This window comes from Pseudorasbora parva, chromosome 20 (assembly GCF_024679245.1).
Source record: "Pseudorasbora parva isolate DD20220531a chromosome 20, ASM2467924v1, whole genome shotgun sequence".
NCBI lineage: Eukaryota > Metazoa > Chordata > Actinopteri > Cypriniformes > Gobionidae > Pseudorasbora > Pseudorasbora parva.
In genome coordinates, this window is record NC_090191.1 from 11,657,310 (window position 1) to 11,675,655 (window position 18,346).

The 18,346-nt window shown below is 36.7% G+C and overlaps 1 protein-coding gene across 4 annotated transcripts; it reads left to right on the top strand.

Moving 5' to 3' along the window:
• The first annotated feature begins 98 nt into the window (after positions 1–98).
• LOC137048833 (zinc finger protein 569-like) lies at positions 99–12,016 on the top strand. Of its 4 annotated transcripts, XR_010899520.1 has the most exons (4): positions 99–148; positions 1,748–1,877; positions 3,919–5,641; positions 11,991–12,016. XR_010899520.1 is itself a non-coding variant. In XM_067427137.1 (3 exons), exons 2-3 carry the CDS (start codon positions 1,790–1,792, stop codon positions 5,565–5,567), a joined length of 1,737 nt encoding a protein of 578 aa, XP_067283238.1. In that variant the 5' UTR covers positions 99–148; positions 1,748–1,789; the 3' UTR covers positions 5,568–6,251. The 4 variants fall into 4 exon arrangements, 3 of the variants coding, with proteins under 3 accessions (XP_067283238.1, XP_067283239.1, XP_067283240.1); XM_067427137.1 differs by lacking the exon at positions 11,991–12,016 and having other exon boundaries at positions 3,919–6,251; XM_067427138.1 differs by lacking the exon at positions 11,991–12,016 and having other exon boundaries at positions 116–311; positions 3,919–6,251.
• Positions 12,017–18,346: the final 6,330 nt, after the last annotated feature.

Below are 18,346 nucleotides of genomic sequence, written 5' to 3' on the forward strand. Positions count from 1 at the left end.
CGTGTGTGTGATTGAGAGAGAGAGAGAGAGAGAGAGAGAGAGAGAGAGAGAGAGAGAGAGAGAGAGAGAGAGACTATTTTGAATTGACGACATGCCGTCATAATTGTGCGCCGCACTTCTGCGTCTGTTGTGATTTATCTGAACAGAGGTTTGTGGTTTTAAGCGTTATTAACCGTTCAATCCATTGGTTTTATAAGTGATGTAACTGAATTAATTATTATTGAATGCAACACCTGACTGACTTTATCTAACATTAATGAACTTTATTTGTGTCAGTAAAGTGCATCGCATCCAAACGAGTAATTGAAAAGGTGCGTCTCATTTCAATCAGTTTGTCACAACCAGTATTAACCATTGTTTTACTCACAAGATAGCATTACGAACCTGGTTTTGTTTCTGCATTAACAATAAACCTATAGTAATTACAAAATTAGCCATGGTTTTAGTATGCTAACCAGGGATTTAAAAAAAAATGTTCCACTCACCAGCCAATTTGGCTACAAATTTTAATTTACCAGCCATTCAGAATTTATACTAGCCAAATAGAAAAAATGAAGAAATGAACCAGATTAACTGTCACAGAGATTTCATATGTTAATTTCTTAAAACAAAATCCTGTCATCCAGCCATCTCCTCCCTTCCTCTTTCATCTTCATCGCCAACAATGTATTTTAGTTGGACAGAGCTATGCAGTAAAAAAAAAATTGGGTGGAAAATAACATGTCATTTTAAAGCCAGGACATTCGCTTTATAATGTTCAGGAAGAGCCAGGACATTTTTACTTATAACTTTGATTTTGTTCGTCTGAAAGAAGAATGTCATAAACCTATGATGACTTGAGTGTGAGCAAATCAGTTTTGGGCACTATCCCAATTATTGAGCGCAGCAATATGGTTTATAGCGTCCCCTCGTTTTGGGACTCATGCGTAAAGTCAATTTATCAAATGTATTAATAATTATTTATGCAGTTAAATTATTATTATTCATTATTGTTGTTATTCTAATAGTCAGCACATAAGTGTAAAATTTTACATGAAATGTATTTCATGTGAGCAATCTCTGCTGGTTCTCTCAGGCTGTTGGAGTTTAACCGGTCACACCACAGCTTTTTCTCTACTGCCAACATGCAAACTTTAATTAAGTCATCGTTTCCACTACTTCAATATTTTTTTGTGAGATTGTAGTTCATTGTTCTGAATCATTTTGTTACATGCAAGAACATGTATATTTTCTTTCAGATTATGTAACTGTTGTAATAAAGACTGTATCATAGAATAGTAACTTGTCATTCTGTTTTTATTTTCTAGAGATTTGTTGAACAACTGTTTAAATGTAATACAATAAGTTTTAAAACCATGGTTTTAACAAAACGTGGCTGCTACAGTTGCTGTTGCTGTATATTACTATAGTGGAACCATGGTGTCAAAACACGTTTTCATGAGAGTATTATCTAGTATGAAGGCTATATACACATTATTAAATACCAAATATAAATCATAACTAAGTCTCTATATTTTGTATTCCTTATTAATTTGCAGCTCTAGAGTATTCATTTAGAGCACTAAATTTGAGTGCTAATCAGTTCAGTCCATTATATCATTACTAATCAATCTGACTGATTCCCTTACCAGTGCGCTAACTACTGATCTAGGTAGCTGATTGAGACGCACCCAGAGATTTAGTTTGGATTTATTTTTCTCGGTAATTATTTCTCATCTTAAACATGACAAATTGTCCAAACACACAGAAAAACTCCTGGTGAAGCGACGGAGATCCACTTATTATAAAGATGGCGTTTATTAAAGAGGAGAGGGAAGAAGACCTGAGGATTGAAGAAAAATTAAGAGTGAAACAAGAAGATACTGAGGAACAAACAGGTTGGTTTCATTCTCAAAGCTGAACTCGGTCATTTGATCCTACAGATGATATTTATACAAATTATATTTTTTAAACAATGTCAAATGAGTGTTCTAATTTATTGACAGAGCGAGTGGACCGCATGTGGACAGACATATTGAGATCACATGATAGAGAAATGTTAGATCACTGTATTAGACAAAAGGTGTGTTTGACACCCAATGGATGTAACCCATTGGTTACCCAAACTGGGGGGCAATGAGTTATGAAAAAAGGGGCGTGACAAGGCTGAGGAATAGGGTATGGTCAGCAGATTATTATGCAAAAAAAAAACCCTGCAAGATGATAAAATACTACACTGTCTAATTATCCAGGTTATTATATGGCTACTTGCCAGACTAGTAAATAGTTCAACACAAAATATGAATTTAACATTTTTATTATGTCAAAATGACAAAGCTTGAACAGTCTGTTATCAGTTGTAGCAGTTGTTATGGTTCTGTACTAAGCGTGGACAATTTTGTGAATTGCCAGTGAAAGGTATTTTACAAGGAGGTGATGAATGTACATCAAAATCACAAATACTAAATGTGTGTGCACCAAGTCAACTTTATTTATATAGCGCTTTTACAATGACGATTGTTTCAAAGCAGCTTCACAGTGTTAAACTGGAAAATATTGCAACAAAATTTGATTTGGCTGTACAGTCATTCTGGAGAACACGGTGATATTATCAGCTAATTTCAATTTATCATATAGCGACAATGTGGGCAGATCAATTATATAGTTTATACAGTAAATTTAGTAATTCATTTTATTTGTGTCCCTAACTGATCAAGCCAAGCCAAAGGCGACAGTGGCAAGGAACCAAAAATCCATCAGGGATTGATGGAGAAAAATAAACCTTGGGAGAAACCAGACTCAGTCTGGGTGCCAATTCTCATCTGGCCTATGAATAAACAGTGTATGTTTATTATTCTGGCAACCTTACAGGTCAGAAATCATATTAGATCGGAGTATTTGAAAGTTCGAGGTATCACCCAAGAGACGGATTTATTGAGGATGACGCATCGATTACATAAAAATATGAATATTTGAATAATCGGAGTCATCGCGCTAGAGACGGGTTTATTTAGGATGATGTGTCGAGTAAACAATTATTAAATATGAATATTTGACAAATCTGAGTCATCACGCCGGAGACACACTTATTTAGGATGACGTGTCGAGAAAACAATTATTGAATAGGAATTTTCGAAAGATCGGATTCATTACGCTGGAGACGGGTTTATTGAGGATGAATTGTCGGTGGGAAAATTCCAGGGATGCGCTAGTCTGGCTATGTCTGGGCGCAAGTCCACCATCTGATCTGGATACGGCCTGCAGGGTGCGAACTACGGGGGAGCTAGGGGGAGCTCGGCTCCCCTAAATAAGACATGGGCTCCCCTGAAAACGTGATTTGTGAAATTTTGGGGGGTCTCAAAAATATTGACGCTGTTATTTTGAGGTGCAATTTCAGTTTTCTGTAATGTGATCATTGTGGATTATTATATTTAAAATTGCTAAAAATATATAATTAATTCATGCATGACAGCAATTTAAATTTAATTCACTTCAATAAAGATAACTATACATGCTGTTCTTGTCATGACCATCAAGGTGTGGTGGCGCTGCGGTGCAAATTCCACTTGTCCACATGTTTAGTACATGTCAATGCAAAGATTCGTAGGAAAAAAAAACGAATATCCACTTCTTGATCTTGGATTTCTGGAAGAACAGCAAAGGAAGATGACCCCAAGCCTCTGTGGTCGATTCTGTGTTAAGGCATATTATTCCCAATTATGTGTTGTGGCTGGGTTGATATAGGTCTGCGCGACTATCGATGTAAGAATACAAGCTTTGGCTTTACATCGCATGCGATCTACTCGTACAGTTGTGAGTAGGTAACCTTGCTGAAATTGCATCGCACCGTGTATGCCCAGTTTTTGGATTTAATTTTGACGTCCATTGCTTTGTGCCATTTAACTGGGGTTAACTTATATTTGTCTTTTTCTGCTTTAGACCTGATATTGCTGAAAGTTGAGAGTCAAGAAACATATGATATGGAAGAAAAAGATCTTCATAGGAAACATCGTGAATTTATAACTGGAGAAAAATCTTTTAGTGACTCAAAGACTGAAAATACTTCCTCACAAAAAAAAGCTCAAAAAACAGGAACTAGAAACTTTGAAGTCCACATGAGAATTCACAATGAAGAGAGAAATTTCACCTGCCAACAGTGTGGGAAGAGTTTCTCACTGAAAGGAAATCTTCAAAAACACATGAAAATTCACACCGGAGAGAAGCCTTACACCTGCACTCAGTGTGGAAAGAGTTTTACACAGAAGAAAAACCTTGATGCCCACATGAGAATTCACACTGGGCAGACCCCTTATACATGCAAACTGTGTGGGAAGAGTTTCTCACTAAAAGGAAATCTTAAAACTCACATGAGAATTCACACCGGAGAAAAGCCATTCATATGCCCTCAGTGTGGAAAAAGATTTAGACAGAAAAAAAACCTTGATGCCCACATGAGAATTCACACTGGGCAGACCCCTTATACATGCAAACTGTGTGGGAAGAGTTTCTCACTAAAAGGAAATCTTAAAACTCACATGAGAATTCACACCGGAGAAAAGCCATTCATATGCCCTCAGTGTGGAAAAAGATTTAGACAGAAAAAAAACCTTGATGCCCACATGAGAATTCACACTGGGCAGACCCCTTATACATGTAAACTATGCGGGAAGAGTTTCTCACTAAAAGGAAATCTTGCAACTCACATGAGAATTCACACTGGGGCGAGCTCTTTCACCTGCCAACAGTGTGGGAAGACTTTCTCACTGAAAGGAAATCTTAAAAAACACATGAAAATTCACACCGGAGAGAAGCCATTCATATGCCCTCAGTGTGGAAAAAGTTTTAGACAGAAAAAAAACCTTAATGCCCACATGATAGTTCACACTGGACAGACTCCTTATAGTTGCAAAATGTGTGGGAAAAACTTTACACTAAAAGGAAATCTTAAAACTCACATGAGAATTCACACTGGAGAAAAGCCGTTCATATGCCCTCAGTGTGGAAAGAGTTTTAGACAGAAAAACAACCTTAATGCTCACATGAGAAGTCACACTGGAGAGAGTCCTTATATCTGCAAACTGTGTGAGAAGAGCTTCTCACGTAAAGAAAGTTTTAGGATTCACATGAGAATTCACACTGGAGAGAAGCCATGTGTATGTAGTCAGTGTGGAAAAAGTTTCAGGTGTAAAGGTACCCTTAATCACCACATGAAGATTCACTCAAGAAAGGAATATTTTATATGTCATCAGTGTGGAAGGAGTTTCGCCGACAGGAAACATCTTAAGAATCATGTAAAACTTCACTCTGGAGAGAAGCCTTTCATGTGCCATCACTGTGGAAAGACTTGCATAAACAAATCAAACCTTGAGGTTCACATAAGAGTTCACACTGGAGAGAAGCCTTTTACCTGCCCTCAGTGTGGAAAGAGTTTTACACGTAAAGGAAACCTTAACATTCATGTAAGAGTACACAAAGGAGAGAGGCCTTACAAGTGTCTTCAGTGTGAGAAGAGTTTCACATTTCACACAATCTTGAAACGTCATTTGCGGAGTCATTCTGGAAAGAAAATGCAGTGTTCCTCAGTGTGACGAGATGAAGAAAATGAAGGAATTCCAACAATTGCATGCACATTCAGTTTGGAGGACAACCAATTGTGATCAGTGTAATGTATTTTTTCTTTGCCATCACACTTACAGATCCATACAAAAAGTCATGAAAATGTGAGACTGTTTTTATTCTTTGTTAAAGTGTATGGCCCCAGAAAATACATATCTGTGAAATTAAGACTATGTTCACACCAAAGCTGAATGTGGACCACATCTGAAGTCCACCCTCATGACCACTTCTTTTATAAGAATCCTTCACCTCTTTATACTTTACTTTGCTGCTTTTTATTTTCTTTTGTGCATATGACCTCCACTGCAGACCATCTCCTTTGCTATAGTTTGAAATTCTATCTTGCATTGAAATGTAATGTACCTGAAAGACCATAAATAAAGGACATAATTTGAACAAAATAATGAACAATGCACTGTAGTATTTGATTTATCTTTATTGAATGAAACATGAAACATATGTTTTCAATCTGGACTTCAATATGGCTACTGTTGGGGCTCATCCGGTGGCACAGATGATGTGGGTTGTGTAACATTGTGGCAAGCAGCGAGGCGAGGGACCGTGAGAGCGGGCCGGTGGCGAGTGATAATGAGCGCCAGCTGCACGCCACACTGGTCTCGTCTAACGGCGGAGCGACGGGAGTATAAAAGGAGGAGCGAAGACAGTGGAAGACGAGAGAGAACCAGACCTGAATTTATGTTATGTTTATGTTTTGTTGTGTGTGTGTGCGGGCAGTCGTCCGTGAGGGGCTGCCCGTGTTACTTTTCATTTTGTTTATTTTTATTTGATTAAAAGTTTTTGAATGTTCGCCGGTTCCCGCCTCCTTCCTTCCCATCTACGAACTGCGTTACAAACAGCTAAACATCATAGCTGTTTCACGGCTGATTCAAAGTGTTTCTAGCTTATTTAGTCAAGTCAAGTTCAATTTACTATTAAATATCTGGATAAGTTTACTGACTATTACAGAACCCTGGAAAATCAAGGTCATTTTAAAACTGTGATCAGGAAATATCATAGAGATATTATTCTAGTTATGGTGGGCCCTAAAATATGTTTTCATCAGCACTTGATTTTGTGTTGTATTTGGGGTAGCCTGAATGTACATATACTTATTTTTGGTGCAATAAACAATTTGTCTTCCTTTTCATATTAAATATTCATTCGAGAAGGTAATTTAAAATCCTAATGTAATGATGTTTAAGGCACAGGGAAGGAACCGGCAAATGTTAAACAAGTTTTATTATAAGATAAACAACAAAACTAAAGCACAGAGGTAGCCCCTCATGGACGACTGCCTGCACGGAAACTCAGAGAAATTCAAGACACTATATTTTTCTCTTTTGTTTAAAAACAGCTTATGCGTTGTAAACCTATACATATAAAAAAATTTTTTTATTGTGTCATGTATGTGTCATGGCTTGTTTTGGTTTCCTGTTTTTAGTATATGACCCTTCATATCTCTGAAAAGTCTTTAGTTTTATTATATTTATAAAAGAAAGATACGCTGAACAGAGTCTTTCCGGATAAAACAGATCAGATGGAGGTGTATCGTGTGGGCAGAGCTAAAGAATCACGAGCGTGTGCAGCTATTGTGTTGAGAGCGTCTGGAAGCTGTGACATCCTTAGGTCCCCTAGGTTTAATGTGAAATAATTTATTTCGTTCAACATATTTTCTCACTCTTTGTGTTTTGAAGTGGTTTTACAGTAAACAAACAGAAACCTATAGTGGTCAGCTAAACACATGTTTTTAAACAGACAACATACATTGCATGCTCCACTAATAAATTAACTATACACCATCATGTTGTTTACTTGATATGCACTTATGCGCCGATAGCCAAAAATAGAATTTGAAGCCGTTTTACTCACTGCCTGCGATTACAACGAACGACCGTGAACTTTTATAGTTGAGACCGCTCGTTGAGAACATCTTTCAGCATTAGACAATCAGCAAATCCAGAGTTGACCAGGGCCTTGTTTATAAAACAATCATCACAGAAATGTTGGGAACAAACTATACATTCTAAACACACTTCTTTGGTGACATTGTTGATTTCGTGAAGTCCTGTAACCTGCACAGTGCAGCAGATGACTTCCCTAAAGCTGAGCAAAGCACGTTGTTAGGAGAAGTGCCCGTACAAGAAAATTACGCCCTTGTTGACTTCCCTCAGACCCATACTCGAAAACACCTTTCCGAAACTTGTGTGAAACCGGATTGAGTGTTTTTGACACAGAAATACTCCATCCAATGGAGTATCAACCTATTTTTTGAAACTTTGTCCATGTTTAGCATGGGAATCCAAGTCTTTAACAGTGTAAAAAGCTCAGTATGCATTAAAAAAAAATTCACCATTGCTTTAATTTACCCTCACAATAACCTAACTATTGCAGACGAAGACATAACAAACTTCCAATACAAATACAAATATAAAAATTTCTTAAATAAACAATTAAGGGTGGGTTCACACTTGTCATGTTTGGTTCGATTAAAACGAACCCTGGTGCGATTGCTCGGTTAGTGCGGTTCATTTGGACATATGTGAACGCTGCCATCCGAACCCTGGTGCACACCAAACAAGCGGACCGAGACCGCTAAAAAGATGGGTCTCGGTCCGCTTCCAAACGAACGCTGGTGCGGTTCGATTGATATATGAACGCAACACGGACCAAAGACATGCAAACGAACCAAAAACCGGACGTAATATCACAAGATGCTACGCATAGTCAACTGATTTGACGATGCGGAAAGATCGGTGTATCCAAAATGACTAACGTTAACGTTAGAGGGCAAACGTGGAGCAACGAGGCGGTGCCTAATCAATATTTGGTCAGACGAGCGTGTTTCGAAAATGCTAGAAAAAATGCACAAAAAGCATACCTGATTTTTATCATCAAATGTTGCCCATACAGACGACAGAACGGCCGTGTCTTTTGCATAAGAGATGCCCGTCTCTTTTCTGCACAACGGAGGAAATCCTGCTGCTGTTTTGAATGTTTTGAACATTTTATGAGCTCTTCATGAGTTCTCAGCCGGTAAAAATAATGCCATATGTACACGCATACAATGACCTCGTTTAATCCAGCACACAGCGTTGTTTTGAACATTTCATGAGCTCTTCATGAGTTCTCTGGTAAAAAATAATGCCATATGTACACGCATACAATGACCTCGTTTAATCCAGCACACAGTGTTGTTTTGAATGTTTTGAACATTTTATGAGCTCTTCATGAGTTCTCAGCTGGTAAAAATAATGCCATATGTACACTCATAAAATGACCGTGTGTAATCCAGCACACAGCATTGTTTTGAATGTTCGGTAAGCAAGCTCCTGCGTCATATAAGCCAACCAATCAGGTTGTGAGTGTCTCCCTATGCCTTTGGTTCAGTAACTTTAGGTTCGCTGTTAAAAATGCCAGTGTGAACGTTATGCGAGCAGGACTTTATGTTTTGCTTTTGTTTTTTGGTCCGGACCAAACAAACCAAACTAACCGAACTACAAGTGTGAACGCACCCTAAGAAATAGCTAAGCAAGTTCTAAAACATGACATTTTGATTGCTTTTGTTTACCTTGAACAATGAATGACGTCTTATAAAGCTGCACCACTTAAAATGGATAAACTAAAGCAATTGTAACTAGGGATGCACCGAATCCAGGATTCGGGTTCGGATTCAGCCGAATATTGGGCTTTTTGACTGGGTTCGGTTTCCGCCGAACCTTAGAATTTTTTTTCCAAACCCGCTTGTGCTACGCGATACTGGTCGAACATGATGCCGCGGTTGATGGCAACGTGTTTACTAGGTGGGCCGTTCGAATGCAGTTGGCTGTGAGAAAGGGAATGGAACTTGTGAACAGAAAATGTGTTGTTTGGCAGTACTTTCAGTCACAAGAAGGCAATTCAAGTCGAGCTATATGTTCAATTTGCAATGCCGATCTCGTGGTGGCAAAACCCCTAAACAATAGCCGCTGGATGTCCGGTTTGCGAACAAATCGTTCTTTTTAACCGGATCTTTTTAGTGATCCGGTCGAACCAGTTCACCAAATCGGACTGAATCGTTCTAAACGGTTTGCGTCTCAAATCAGCGCAAATCTCACAAGTTACTATAGTTCCTCACTTTCTGACATGAGTGACAGTCCCTCAGACTAGAAATAAACTAATATCTTAAAGTATATGTTGTAACTCCAACAGTTCACTGAACTGAGACATGTTTTGCTGTGAGAACCGGTGAGCTGAGATACTGCATGCATAGCGTCGTCTTGAACCGAACTGTTTCTCTCGGAGTGGGACGGCTGCTGTTTCTCTCGGAAAACTGATGCTGATAATATATGAGCACGGGTGAACCAAGGATTTGTGTAAGTTTATGTTATGTCAATGTAAGTTTATTTAATCTGTGTAAAACCAGTGTTTGCACGACAGTGGCTGTATTGAGTGCTTTTGCAAAACATGAATTAAAAAACGTTTCCAAGATGATGATGATTACAATAATAATTATTACTATACTAAGTTTTGATTACAAATACTTTACATGAATGTGTTTGAATGTATTTTCATTCGCCGGTGTTGTGCCGATTTTTGACCCCCTGCCAAATTATTACCCCCCTCATTGAAGTCACTACCTGATTGCCTAATCCTAACATAGTTAGGATTTTAAAGGCATAATGTTGCCTTTAAAAAAAAAATTAAATTAAATTAAAAATACACTGCTGTGAACATTGTTTATGTCATTAATTTGCTTACTGTGATAATTGACTGAGGATGGGAGTTGAATTCGGTATTCGGTTTCGGATTCAGATTCGGCAGAATCTTAACCTGTGGATTCGGTATTCGGCCGAACCTCAAAAATCTGGATTCGGTGCATCCCTAATTGTAACTATTTTAAATTAAATTAATATAGACATTAAATTAATATAAATCCAGGAGCCTACTGTGGCAACTTTCAGCTGAAACCAACGAACCACAATGTTACAAAACAATAACACTATATAGACAAATATCCTGTTCCTTAAGTAAGAGCTTTTCTGCTTTTTTGCCATCAATGTGATTTCTTTTTTTGTCCATCTCATAGGAAACTGCACTAAACAACCATTCGCTTTTAACGCTTGTGCAGGGCACACAGAGGTATGAGCAGGAGCAGGGAAATGGACCTAGCTGGATTTCCAGTCTTTCTGGGGAATTGTAGCTTATACTATGCACGGATCTATAAAATAGCACCACAAATGATATATACTGTATGTATTTTTTCCCCTTTACTTTCTTTTGCAGTCACGTTGTGTTTTTTCGTTGGTGGAAGTGATGTATATGCCGTAAAGCAGTCTAATTTTGTAGTTCTTTTTGTTCTCGGGTTACTACCCGAAAAAGTTCGATTAAAAATGATACAGACCCCGTCAAGCTATGGCAGACGTGTAATTCAACCAATTGTAAGTCAATGTATCATCACAAGAGTCTTGAAAATATATTATGAAGGTTGAAAAGTTACCTAGTGCTGCTTTAAGTTAATATTTCAGTTAATAGTTTTTCAGTTTTCATTTGTTTTCATTTAATTTTTTCAGGGCTAGGCTACAGGAGCAGCATAGAGTGCACTCTCGTGGCTGTTGACGTAAATGTTTTTTGACGTTAAAATTATTACACCTATTTCCAAACAGTTGAACTGATTTATTTTAACTTAAACTGGGTTAATTGCACTGGTGAGTAAAATTCATCCAAAGTTAATGAGATCACACCAGTTTATTTCGACAGATTGTGTGAATGTTTCCTGACCATAATTTACAAATTTGAGTCAACCACTAGTGATGTTACATATGACACTGAAGCTTCGATGTGAGTATCGCGCATGCGACACAATTTGTAGTGAAGCTCCGTATCGGGGTGTGTATTGGTTTCCCTGAGTCACGTGATCGATGACAGATGAAGCCTCACTTTCTGTCCAATCATGTGCACGTTTCACTTTGCGTGTCAGAAGCTTCGAACCCCCAGATCTTACTTAAGGAGTCCCTGTTGGCTCAGTCTGGTTGATTGGTTTGTGAGGAGAGTGCTGTACTTTGAAAGTTAATCAATATATTACATTTAGATAAACATTTATTTGTCACTATTCATTCTTTTTTTGTTGTTGGTGTTGTGTTTTTGTAGTACGGTAAAACCGTTGCATTTTTTTTTTTAGATAATTTGGTGTTGTATTTAGCGTTAGGGTGGGATTAGAGGATAGGGTGTTGGTGTTTGGTGAAGGGTTTGTATTTAGAGCAATGGCAACAGAGGAAAAAAAAGAAAGACTTCTCCTATCTGGGAACATTTTGAGCTTATAGCTTCCAATGTATGTACGCTTTTTTTAAAGATGGGGATATATATCAAGACATTTTACGTATTTTATTCTTGTATGTAATTTCCTTTCCTTTTTTCAGAAGGTGAGATGCTTGGTGTGTGACAAGGAGCTTGCGTATGGAAACAGCACATCATCCATGCTAAGGCATTTCAGAGCTTTGCATGACATTGCACAGCCCCAGAACAATCCTACAAGCACACAAAGTAGGACTGTTGCTTAATGATTTTTATTCATAATTGTAATTACATGATCATGATTTAAATTAATATATGTATATGTATATTATCACCATACATTATATCATCTCACAAGCAAATGGTTGATGAGGCATTAGTCAAGATGTTTTAAAAGACTCAGCCATTTACAGTGGTTGAGGATGAGGGTTTCAGGGGCCTCATCCATGCTCTGGATCCTTACTATATAAAAAAACTTTCAACAAAATGGAGGTAAGATGGCTTCGTATATATACCTATTTTGTTGATTGGCTGAGTACTCTCCACCTGTGTCAATTATCTGACATGTTCCTCCTAAACCTCGGTTAGTAAAACAGCATTTAAAGTGATCGTTCCAGTGGACAAATATCATTGATTTTTTTAAGAAACTTTTGCAAAAATATCACCATACAACAAAATAATATGCATTTTTTGTAATTCCACGCGCAGCTCCGCATCCGAAGATGAACGAGTTCTCGGCGAAAACATTGTGAAGATCGATATTTGTAGCATCTCACATAGACTACAGTAGCCTATTTAAAATGGCACATGCATCCATTATATTCTCAATTTAATTTACAAAGCAATCCCTGTAAAGTTTTTAGGTTAACTATAGAAGAGACCAGGATTAGTGTGTGTCACACTGGCATGACTCGCATCGGGCGCGTGGCATCAGGATGGTTTTGCATTAAATGAACGGCATTTAGGAGATTATCCACTCATTTTCCCCCGGCCTTTATTTGAGACCCCGGCCACTATCAGAGGCCTGGCGTTTAATTGACTACAGGCTTCTATTTGAGGAAATACGGTAATTAACTAATTTTGCTATGTTTACTAAATAATGTTGGACAAAGTTTTCAGACTTTGAAATGTGGTATAAAGGTGTTTTAAACAGTGCTCAAAGTAAAACAACTACTTTCATCCTGCCTCTCAAATATGTCATAGAGGTTTGCACAATGAACCTATTTAGACATCCCTTTGTTCATTTAAGATAGTATTTTTTTTTTTTTTTTTATTAAACTACATTACCCATACCCTTTATCATTCTATCGGTGGAACAGGCGCTGCTATTTGTAGTTCATTGAAGTGTGTAGTCATATGGTTAGGGTTAGGATCTCTGTAAAGGAGTAATTTCTCAACATTGCAACACCTCATTAATAACTTATTGTATATCTGACATAATAATAAAAATAAAACATATTTTGTACCATGAATCAGTTTTAATAGGCTATGGCTTAAAAGACCAATGGGACCTGTGGGTAAAACGTCAAAGGCAGTGAAAACCCAGCTTTAAAAATAAATTATCCATTGAGCAAGAGGTGGCAAGGTTGAAATCAGAACAAGATAAAAGCAGCTGGAATGTAAATAGCAACAACAATTTTTTTAAATATCCGACAGAAAATAAGTAGCATGGTTTAGTACCACCATGGGTAGTCCAACATGTCGGTAGAATATTTGACACGGACACAAATTGTCCATGTAGATGAGAGAGTGAATGCTTATTTGTCTTTCTGTGTTGCAAAGTCCTACTGGCCACCCGTCCATTCATTCAAACCAAGATGGGATAGACTCCCGCACCTTACTACGTGCATGGTAATTTTACAGTGTTGAGTGTAGCCAATCACAGACATATGTTCAGCCCATTGCTGGAATGGCCAATGAGAGGTTTTTACGTTAAAAACCTCACTCTATGGAAATCAAATATTTTCGGGGAACTCTAATTGTTAAAATAGCAAAAAGTAATTAATATGTTTAAATTATTATATAATTTTCTGTTATGTCAAAAGAGATCTGTGGATTACCTCTTTATCTCTGCTGTATACCTACAACTAGACTTGCCACTTAGTTCATTTTACTTGAAATACTTGTATCCCATTATTTAATAGCATTTACATAAAGCATTCCAAAACGGTGCAGTACATGCATGTAAATATGTATTATGTATGCACCAGAATACATGCATATTAATCAGAATTTGGAAATATTCCAATTACTAATAAGTCATGTAAACACCAATGTTGCCATTAATAATTCAATAACATTTTGATTCACACCCCTGGATAGGGGCCTGTTTTAATCTGAAATTTGTTGCATGTTAAACACCTTCTTTGGAAAATTCACTGATAGAAGATCTATGCGCATTGTGGAGTTGTGGGTAAATATTTGGAATGGCAACAACCATGTGTAGATCGGTATACTTACAGCAACTATGCACACGGGAATATTATGACGCCTGTACGCATTTAAACACTGTATTAAATTCAAGAAGATGAAACTTCAAACATTGAAAGAGATCATTCCAGTTTATGCCCATTCAGTTGCATGCATACATACATTCAGCTTCATAGACATTATTATATATTATTAGTTATGTAATTTAACAATATTTTACAACTTTAAAGCTGCTGTCCGTCTGAACTGTGTTTTAACAGCGGTAGGTCTCTGCGCGACTCGCCATAGACATAAACAGCGAGACACATGCAGTTATGTTTATTAACTGCTAAGACTTTTAAAAATGACACTGAAATAAGACACTCTGCAGTGTTTTACTCTGCAGTTAGTCAGTTTTCATTAAAAGTGCTAATATGCAATACCTTCTTGTTTATACATCCCTTTTCCTTGCTTGCCTCCTGTCTTTGGGACTATTGTGGATGAATCATCTGTAAAACACACACAGACAGTATAACATTTGGGAATAGACCTTTGTTCAAATTTAAATAGAATGTTATGCATGTTGTGCAGTTTTTTTTTCTTCCTGAAGTGAAAAAAATCAACTGCATCTTTGGTGTTAGATGGGGCAGCATGGCTGTTTTGGCAGGAGACAGAAGGGTTTGTAGATGGATTTAAATGGATTTGAGGAAGGGAGATGCAAAAGGAGGCAGGAGTAGGGAAGGGGGCAAATGGTGTAGGAGGAGGAGTGGGGAAAGAAGGTGGTGGAGGAGGAAGAGTGCAGACAGAAGAGTTAGGAGAAAGAAGGGTGTAAAAAGAGGATAAATGAGGAGGGAGGCTGGAGTAAGAAGATGGAGAAAGGATTTAAAAAGAGGAAGGAGGATGGAGGAAGGAGATGGAAGAAGGGTGTAGAAAGAGGAGGAAGGAGGAGAGAGGCTGGAGGAAGAAGATGGAAGATGAGGAGGAAGAAGGGTGTAGAAAGAGGGGAAGGAGGCTGGAGGAGGAGGAGGAAGATGGGTGTAGAAAAAGGAGGAGAGAGGCTGGAGGAAAAAGATGGGAGGGTTTCAAAAGAGGAGGAAGAAGGGGGGAAATATAGATCTTGTGAACGAAATACTTACTTAAATTCATAAAGGCTAGTCATCCTTCCAAAGATATTTTGAAGTGGTCCAGCTGCAAATGGGCCCATTGAAGTGATGACTTCAGCCACAAACCCATTTTTTTCCCCTTTGGAAATATAGCCAAGTAGCTCCAATTTCTTAACCTGTAAAAAAAGAAATGCACAGATAGACAAATAAATATCACTCTATTCATAATGGTAAGCAGGGATTTAGCAGACAATTATGTTGGAAATCAACTGGATTATCAAAGCAAAAAGAAAGGTGACTAAATGTTTAATTGAATAATGTAGCAACTTAATAACTGCACATAATGTGAAAAAACTGCACATAATTTAATAAATAAAACATCATTATTGAAATAAAATGTTCATAATGTAATAATATTCTCAAAATGAAATTAAATCTTAAGCTCATAATATGTCATAAAATACATAATGTATTTTTTTTTGCAATATGCATTTATGATTAATGCATTATGATTAAAAAAATATTACATTATAAACTCACCAAAACATATTTTCATTCTTGTAATAGCTTGTAAACCTTAAAAGTAAGTATTATGCATTATTTCATGAATATTTAAATTTAGGCTGTTAGTTCAAGACTGGATTTAGATATATATTTTTAAATGTTCTATTAGGGAATACTGATATATTTTGTTTTAAAAGCTGTAATAAAAATTAAAATATGACATGTTTTGAATGATTTTATAATGTAATACATTTCTCAAAATGTAAGAATTGTTACACTATGAACAGAAAAATATATATACTACATTTGCAGAACAAGACTTACAGCAATGCGGGCAGAATCCACCACACAAGCAGCATTTCTGTGTTTTTTGTGCGGGAATTCCATGCACTCTCCTCAAAGTTTTTATTTTTTATTTTATTTGAAATAACAAATGCAGCCTTGGTGAGCGGAAGAGACTTATTTGAAAAAAACATAAACTTTTATAAATTGTATATTTAGTCGATATTCGATTTAAAATAACAAAAAATAAACCATTATCGAACTTGTCTATTAGGGCATTTTGACACAAAAAATAGTTCATAAAGTGTCTGATAAACTCCAAATTATAAAGTATTAGCTAATATGCTAACACTTGACCTTGACATATTGGTACCATTATTAGCAACATATAACGTTATAGCATGCATCACGTGTCAGGTATCATTAGCACCAGTCAGTTTTTGGGTATGGCTATATTTATTTATATATTATATATATAGCAACCAAGATACACAAAAAAAAGTACAGTGATTCCAGTTTAGAATTACAAATTATATAATTTCTGTACCAGAACCTACCGTGCAAAGATGAGTTATAGCAGTGTAGTGATGGGGTAGAGCAGTGTGTAGTGACTCAAAAGAATCGATTGCTTGACTTTGAATAGCCTCAGAGTTGGGGTCGACTCCAGCACAGGAATCGACACGCGGTGTCGACTCTGCAAAGCAAGACAAGTAGTAGTCTCGTATTAGTTGTAACCAATAGTAGTTTTTGATTATCTTACAGTTTACTTAAACTCACCTTGATGTAGACATTTCATTGTTCAATTCATGTGATTTGTCCATATAGAATTAGTGCACAAAATTGTAAAGCAATGATAACATTGATGAAATGAAAGACAAAAGGATGTTGTATTGTTTTAAATCATTAATATTAAATTTTGTATTTTTTCATAACTTGAATTATATTGAATTTATGACTTTATGAATTCATTACTTACATTATATTCATTACAGGCTTTTCACGAAAAAACAAACAAACAAACAAACAAACAACAACTATAAAGCAATACCGGTAACTGTTACAGCATACAACATTTCTCTCACGCCAAATAACTGTTGCGTCTTTTTGCTAACTTGGATTCGTCTGCGCACTTCTGGGAGATAGCCTTCTTAATTACATTTCCTTCAACAGTGAATTTATTTTTGATGTAGCCTGTAAGAGAAATAAATAAACAGAATGCAAGTTTACAAAACATGACTGAAAATTATTGGTATTATTGAGAAATGGTACTGGCCATCTATGTTCACAACTGAACTCCTCAAGGCTGAGCCTTGTTTAAAAACTAGTTTTCTATTACAGACAAATCTATATTCAGCATAAAAAAAAAAGTTATACATTAGAATTCCTTTACACACTGTAGTTCGTCATGCAATACGTGATTTGCAACGCATCCCTGATTGCTAATGCCAGAAAAAAATAGATGTATGAGCATTTCTGACTAAAAACTGCTCATCAACCCAAATCGGTTGTAGTGAAAACTGCGATTACAAACTGCCTGTTTTTTTTTCTTATTTCCTCAAGCGAAAATGTACCTAAAACCCACAGATGGCATCGCCTTCTCTCGGGTTGGTTGCAAAGAGATGAATGGGCATCATTTGCAAACAAAACAGATAAACACAGCATCGGCATCCAGTATATTGGGCTGACCCAAAGCCGAGCTGGAAATAAAGCGCTATTCACCTATTTATTTTTAATGAAAAATACAGTTATCTATCTTTAGGTAAAGCAAAATGCTTGTTCGTTGACCTTTTATAAAATATTATGTGCACATGTTACATATTAAATATTTTATGAAAGTTCTATTACAAGCTTGCTCACAAAATTATTTATATTTCGCACACTATTTATTTTAGCACTTGTTTATATACAAATATTTATTTTATTTTGTAATAATATTTCACAATATTACTATACCTCTGTTGGACAAAATTTCTGCCCAAATTTCTCCCCCTCTCCCTTTCCCCCAGATTCAAGTCATAGAATGTCTATATATGATGTATCTCGTAAATCTATAGTTCCATTTAATGTTTGATATCTTTTCACATGTCTCAGTGTGATTGGTAAATTGGTCTCGTGGTAGTATGAGAAAGATCATGAGAATTCTATTTTCCTCTTTGAGTGGTCTCTAATGCCAAGTTCAGACT